At 35.7% G+C, this 7,650-nt stretch overlaps 1 protein-coding gene across 1 annotated transcript in view; it reads left to right on the forward strand.

Moving 5' to 3' along the window:
* Positions 1-1,307, forward strand: part of ndufa4b (NDUFA4 mitochondrial complex associated b) — a 3,724-nt gene extending 2,417 nt beyond the window's left edge. Inside the window, exons 2-4 of the mRNA XM_016255193.1 lie at positions 540-628; positions 722-782; positions 965-1,307. Of these exons, the coding sequence (XP_016110679.1) occupies positions 540-628; positions 722-782; positions 965-1,021 (207 nt within the window). The 3' untranslated portion in view covers positions 1,022-1,307. The remainder of the gene's footprint in view (positions 1-539; positions 629-721; positions 783-964) is intronic.
* The last annotated feature ends 6,343 nt before the right edge of the window (positions 1,308-7,650 follow it).

Genomic DNA, 7,650 nt, shown 5'->3' on the forward strand with positions numbered 1-7,650 from the left:
ACACCCCCTTTTCGTTTTATAAAATGGTTCTTAAAAAAAAAAAAAAAAAAAACATTAATGTATGTGTAGGCTATGTATGTATGTATATAGGCCTATAGCTCAAGCTAAATCACAAAACTTTTGACAGTTTTTACAGTTTAATTTGATATTAAAAGCTTTTTAGGAAGAGAACTGAATGCTGATATGTGTAAACATGAATATATTATTTTTATTGAATACTATTTAACTGAATTAACAAATCAGTCATTCTTGAGACGTGGGAAAAGTTGGGAGGTTGTATCAAAGCATAGCTCAGTAGCTTAGTACATATAAGATACATAAATGTAGTTTCATTTGTCTGAGTACAAGGTTTTATTTTTTCAATTTTGCACCCTGTTTTGTCCCACTTCTCAAGAATGACTGAAATATGATGATAACAGGTTTGACCCCTAAATATATATTTAAGTCTTTTATTTTATGGACTGCATAACAGGTTATTGGTTTTTCAGCTTTTTTATCATTGTTTAGCCATTTATTTATAATTCTGTGTCTCTTTGAAGTTGATTCCTCTCTTCATCTTCATCGGTGGTGGAGCGGCCATGTCTATGCTTTACCTGGGCCGCCTTGCGCTAAAGAACCCTGACTGCTCGTGAGAATCCTTTTCAGTACATTATCAAACAGGCAAAAATCTTTAGATTCCAATATAATTCAGAGTATATGACTGACTGAATTCTGTCAACAGATGGGATCGCAAGAACAACCCAGAGCCTTGGAACAAACTGGGGCCAAATGATCAGTACAAGGTGAAAACAACATTCATGTAGACATTTTGGCCATTCCTGTGTCCATCTTTGTATGTCCATCTATGTTTAGCTAATATAGTCTGTTAAGCCTATAATAACCTTACAAAAAGTCCCATTTGGTACATTTTGTTAGTGTAATAATATGTAATTATATAATTTAACCCATAACCTATTTCCCACAGCTCTTCACTGTCAACACGGACTACTCTAAACTGAAGAAGGACAGGCCTGACTTCTGAGCAGAGCCCAGTGAATCAGCTGGATGTGTTAAACGCTGCACTTTCAAGCCTGACACGTCATCAGATACCTGATCTTATCTGTGAATGTGAATCCCCATTTTAAATTAATAAAGAAACTGAAAGGGAGCACATACACAAGCTGTATGATCTAAATGGCTTGACAGAAACAATATTTTGTACAGATACAAATACTGAAACATCAAGGGAAATTGCATCATCAAACCTGTATCAATATCATCTGTGCTGATCTTACTGTTATCCAAATAAACATGACAGACAGCAATAATAGAAGTGTTTTGTGTGTGTGAAGCGTCTAGTTAGATGATTTTATGGAAGACTTTTAAAACTCCCCTATGGGAAAAATACTTCAGGAATATATAAGTATATATAAGTCTCCTAAGTAACATCGGGGCCCCACAGGGAACTGTGCTAACTTCCTTCCTTTTCACAACTTATACTGCAGACTTTAAGTATACAGTTCTGAGACATGTCATCTGCAAAAATTCTCAGATGACAGCCATAGTAAGCTGTGTGGAAAATTGACAATTACAGTAGAACGAAGTAGAAGGCGATTATTACAAGAGCTAAGTTTTTATTGGAGAAATTATATTGTATCATTACAGACTGCTCAAGACTGACACCTACCTTCTTTTTTTTAAACAAACATTTATAATTTTATTCATTAAATCCATTATTGAAACATTTTATATTTTAAAAATATTGTATATTTAGTATATGTAATTAATATAGAAATTATATAATTAAAATAATTTAATATCCAGTGGCTTTATTGGCATAGTAAGACAAATGTATAATTATATAAATGTATAAATATATAAAGTTGTACATACATTTAAAAATAGTGTATGTACACCTTTATAAATGTATACACATACACAAACACAGTTTTAGTTTTTTTCAGTGTTCCATAGTTTAATTTTTTCTGTACATTGACTTTTTATTTTACATTTAGTAAGGTTTGGTTGCAAAATATTAATAAAATATTGTTTTCCTATTTTGTTTTCTTTCCTTTAAAAGGAGCTAAATCCATTTTGACAAGATCAGAAGCATATAAACATTTCAGCACTTTCAAAAGCTGTGCTTAATGTGGATTCACTCTAAACAAAGCAATTAATCGTCACTAAATATTTTAATTAATTAAATCCAAAACTTTACTGATTTCATAATCATTATTCTCTTATATATACTGTATGTCTGTTCAACTTACCCATATACAAGACTGTGATCTTCTGCCAGGAACATCAGGCCAGTCTGCTGCTGTCCAGGATCAGGTGGTTTGTCTTCGTCTGGCATCTCAGCTGAGACCTGTCCACTATGGGTGACCCTACCAGTAGTTGTGAAGTACCAGTGACGTAGCTCTTAGCATCACTGATGCACACAAGCCCTCACAGCACGTCAAGCTGCAAACCGTGTGAGGGACCCTAACCTACCCAAAGCCAACTGTTTAAAACCAACTGCAAATCAAACAACCACTCCTAACCAACAACCACGCATAACGCATGAAAAATGCTCAGAGGAGTCCAACAGCTGTGCAGAAAACCTTGGCAATACCATGTCAACGCATGGCAAACCACTCAAAACATCCTGACAACCACATAGCAAAGCATTAAAAACCAGAACAACCCAGGAACCACATAGCACACTGGGTCAGCTGGCCTATCAGCGCAGACTGCGCTTGTCGGAAGGAGGGACTTTGTAGAAAACTAAGCGTTTGAGAGAGGCGGGGCATAGAGAACCTACAATAATGTACAGTATTTGAAAAATAATGTTTTTTTTGAACATTAAAGCATGTCAACATATTCTGTTACACCAAATACAAGATCAAATAATGATCTTTAAAAAAGCATCATATGACCCCTTTAAAGCAATAAGCCCCAAGAAGCCGTAGTTTACAGTGAATTTATAACAGCTAAGGGGAGTTGTTAGGTACGACGCGAAGCTGACTAAAAGCTTGGGGCTTTTATAAAACGGTTATTCCAAATACGTAGTAAGGTTTCACAAAATAAAACAGAGCAAATAAAGTGTAATGATATTAATAAAAACATTATTCTTCCACCAATCAATGTAGTTCCTCAGAATCAGTTGTGGTTGCAACAAAGTGGTTGCTAGTATGTCTGTAGAGTAATTTACAGCACCTTCGAACGTGGCTCAGCCAATCAGAATCAAGGACCGGAACCATCCGTTTTATAAACAGTGTTTATATACTTTGGGTTCCATGTGACACTGTGATGACTAAGTGTCTGAGCTTTCTTTTGGGCTCCACAGGAGGTGGCTCTTCACTGTTGTCCACATGAATTCGAGAAGTGAAGCTTCTGTTGTTGGTGGAGCAGCTTTCAGTGATCAGGATACATCCATCAGGCTGCTCTTGTCTCCACCAGTGAGGGACAGTTGAGCGTATCCCACAGATGCTGTTTACAGTTTTTCTCGATTGCTAACACACTATAACTGATTCATTTTGACCCAGTTTTCCAAATCATTCATTCAGTTTTCATAACGTTTCTCAAAACATTTCACCTGTTTTCACAAATGTTCCAATTTACTCAGTGTTCTCTGCAAAAAATCTATACAAAATGCCCTCATTTTCCAAAGGTCTGGCCATTTTCTCATTCAGAAAACACAAACACATAATATAATTACCTCAAGAATCACAGTATGATCTCAAATAGCACATATTTATCCATGTGTGAACATTACAGTTTTTTTCAACTGCTTACACACAGAATCTTTACTTGTCACACAATTTCTGAAACCTGACACTCAAACGTCAGAACCACACACTAAATCTGCAAAACCATACACTGATTCTCAGCCTTGGACCCGGTTTTCATTTTCATAAAACACTTTTTGCAAAACACAACACACAATTCTCTATGTAACACAAAAAAATCTGACAGGAATTAATATTATGGCAAAGGTGTTTGCAAATGTTTGCTTTTGAGATGTGTTTGTTGTCATTTTGCAAGAGATGTGAGGCACTTTGCATTTTGTGTGTGTAATTCTTGGATTTGTGTATAAAGTTTTGAAAAAAAAATAGGCAAAGTTTTGAAAATGTAAGCTGTTGAAAAAAAACTGTAAGTAGCGAAACTAATGACACACCAGTCAGAATCTCAGGATGATATAAAAAAAGGAGAACAGGTGATTTGGAAAATGAATCCTAGTGGGAGACAAAGAGGAAGAGGAGGGGAAAAGAAAATGAAGGGGACTTGATCAAAGGACATTTGTTCCTGATGATATACACAGCACAATAGTTTACCATGTTCTTGTTCATGAGGAAAGCTGGCCTACAGGCTTATCTACAGGGTTTCAATACTACTTACACATACAGTATAATTACATTGCATAGTAGCAGCACTTTAGATGAGAGAACTTTTACTTTTCTATGTACAGTAAATACTGTAGCAAAGTTGTACACCTTCAAACTCGTACATGTTGAATTGATGTGTAGCCAAGTACTTTTTACATGTACTGTATTTTTTGCAGAACTGAGAGATGACTGCCTATTCTATATTCTATTGTGTGTTCATATTCAGTTCTTTGGTATTTGACCTTTTCTTTTCTAGTGCTTTTCATCTACTGTAAAATCTCTTTTACAGTAGTATAAAGAAAATAAACTTTATACTGTAATAGACATTGAGCTGTAAATGATAACAGATTGATTGCCAAAACAATGTTTTTGCAACAGTGTTATGAACTGATCTCACTACTGTGTAAGACTATGCTGTAGTGCATATGTTTTATATTGAGCAAAGGGTCTGAATATTTAGGACCATGTGATATTTCAGTTTTTCTTTTTTAATAAATCTGCAAAAATGTCAACAATTCTGTGTTTTCTGTCAATATGGGGTGCTGTGTGTACATTAATGAGGAAAAAAAATGAACTTAAATGATTTTAGCAAATGGCTGCAATATAACAAAGAGTGAAAAATTTAAGGGGGTCTGAATACTTTCCGTACCCACTGTATATATATATATATATATTCCTCTTTTGTGTATGTATATTTTGGTGTCTGGGCCAGCATCACCATTTGGAACTGCTGTTATTTGGAAATGTTGTTCATGAGTGAATCTCTGTGTTGAATTAATCTTTTAAGTGAATGAACCATTTTTGCTCTGAATCATATCTTTACGTTTACATTTACATTTAGTCATTTAGCAAACGCTTTTATCCAAAGCAACTTACAAATGAGGACAATAGAAGCAATCAAAACTAACAAAAGAGTAAGTGTAATGACAAGTCTCGATTAGCCTAACACAGTACACATAGCAAGGTTTATTTTAATAATAAATAAAGATACAACAAGTCTTTATAAAAATAATAGAGAATGCTAATGGGTCATTTTTATAATAAATAAAAAGAAAACACGTACTGTAGATAGAATAGAAAAAGAATAGAGAATGCTATGTTAGAGACTCCTTTTTCTTTTTAAAGAAAACAAGTAGTTAGAATAGAAATAGAATAGAGAGCGAGTTTAAGAGGGTCAATTGTTTTTTGTTTTCTTTTTTAATAAAAAAAAGCAAGTAGATAAAATAGAATTAGAATAGCAAGTGCTAGAGTTAGAGGGTCAAATCAAGATGGAAGAGATATGTTTTTAGCCGTTTCTTGAAGATGGCCAAGGACTCCGCTTCTCGGATTGAGTTGGGCAGGTCATTCCACCAGGAGGGAACAGTTAATGCAAAAGTCAGTGAAAGTGATTTTGTACCTCTTTGGGATGGCACCATAATGTGCCGTTTACTTGCAGAATGCAAGCTTCTAGAGGGCACATAAGTCTGAAGTAGTGAATTTAGGCAAAGGGGAGCAGAGCCAGTGGTGGTTTTGTAGGCAAACATTAGTGTCTTGAATTTTATGCGAGCAGCTATAGGTAGCCAGTGCAAATTGATGAACAGAGGTGTGACATGTGTTCTTTCTGGCTCGTTAAAGAACAGAGAGATCTTGCAGCTACATTTTGGATTAGCTGTAGAGATTTGATAGAACTGGCTGGAAGACCTGCCATGAGAGCATTGTCCATAGTCCAGCCTGGACAGAACAAAGCTTGAACAAGGAGTTGTGTAGCATGTTCTGAAAGAAAGGGCCTGGTCTTCCTAATGTTGTATAAAGCAAACCTGTAGGACCAGGCAGTTTTAGCAATGTGGTCTGAGAAATTCAGCTGATCATCAATCACAACTCCAAGGTTTCTGGCAGTCTTTGAAGTAGTTATGGTTTATGCGCATAGCTGGATGGTGAAATTGTGATGAAGTGATGGGTTTGTTGAAACCACAAGCAGTTTTGTCTTGGCAAGGTTGAGTTGAACGTGATGGTCCATCATCCAGCAAGAAATGTCTGTTGATGTAAGCAGTGAAGGCATGCTGAGGTGCGAGCAGCTATCGTCAGATCATCAGGATGGAATGAGAGGTAGAGTTGAGTGTGTCATCAGCATAGTGATAAGAAAAGCCATGTTTCTGAATGGCAGAACCTAGTGATGCCATGCAGACAGAGAAGAGAAGTGGTCCAAGAACTGAGCCCTGAAGCACCCCAGTAGCTAGATGTTGCGACTTGGACACCTCACCCCTCCAAGATACCTTGAAGGACCTATCTGAGAGGTAAGACTCAAACCACTGGAGTGCGGTTCCTGAGATGTCCTTTGCCAATAGGGTTGACAGGAGTATCTGGTGGTTTACTGTATCAAAAGCAGCAGACAGATCCAGCAAGATAAGTATTGAAGATTTGGAAGCGGCTCTTGCGAGTCTTAGGGCTTCAACAACTTAGAGCAAGGCAGTCTCGGTAGAATGTCCACTTCTGAAACCAGACTGATTGATGTCCAGGAGGTTGTTCTGTGTGAGAAAGGCAGAGACGTGGTTAAAAACAAATCCTTTTAGTGCTTTTGCAATGAAAGGAAGAATTTTTTTTCTATTATTCTGTAATTCTCTAAAAGAGCTGGATTAGAAGTGGGTTTCTTAAGTATGAGGTTATCCGAGCCTGTTTAAATGCTGAAACAGAAACTGCTGAGCGGGGTTTACTTGATATATGATCTTTTGTTATAAAGCAGCTCAGTGTGGCGCTAGCTAATGATAAAATCGTTTTATTTGTGAATGCAAAAAACCCAAAACATTATTACAATAAAGTGAAAGTTTGGTTTACACAGATTAAAGCATGATCTACCTCTGGACTGTAGGTATTTTAAGAGAGATTATTTTGTATATAAAATATTTTATCCAAAAATAAAACGTCTTATTAATTACTTTTATTTCGTTTTATATCCATGTGACTTACAAAAGAAGATGTTAGGCAGAATAATGTGTCATTCAGTTACGTTTTCATATATTATCTTATATATATATATATATTATATCATATTACTTAATATAATTTTAAAAAGCCAAGCAGACAGTCTATAGCCATACAATACAACCTGACAGCCAATAGACAATAGATGGCGGTGTTTACTTACAAATGACTGTGGTAATTCCTTGATCCAAACCTGTATGGCTTTCTTTAAAACGAGAAGAGCATGTTTGTTGTTTGGTTATCAGGGATCCCATTAGAATCTTAAATTCAAACGGTCATAAAAATCAAGTTTTTTTGGTAAAATAACTGACATTCTTACCTCAACATCAGTTTATATATATACTGT

Source organism: Sinocyclocheilus grahami, unplaced genomic scaffold, assembly GCF_001515645.1.
Source record: "Sinocyclocheilus grahami isolate Dianchi unplaced genomic scaffold, SAMN03320097.WGS_v1.1 scaffold1321.1, whole genome shotgun sequence".
Taxonomy (NCBI): Eukaryota; Metazoa; Chordata; class Actinopteri; order Cypriniformes; family Cyprinidae; genus Sinocyclocheilus; species Sinocyclocheilus grahami.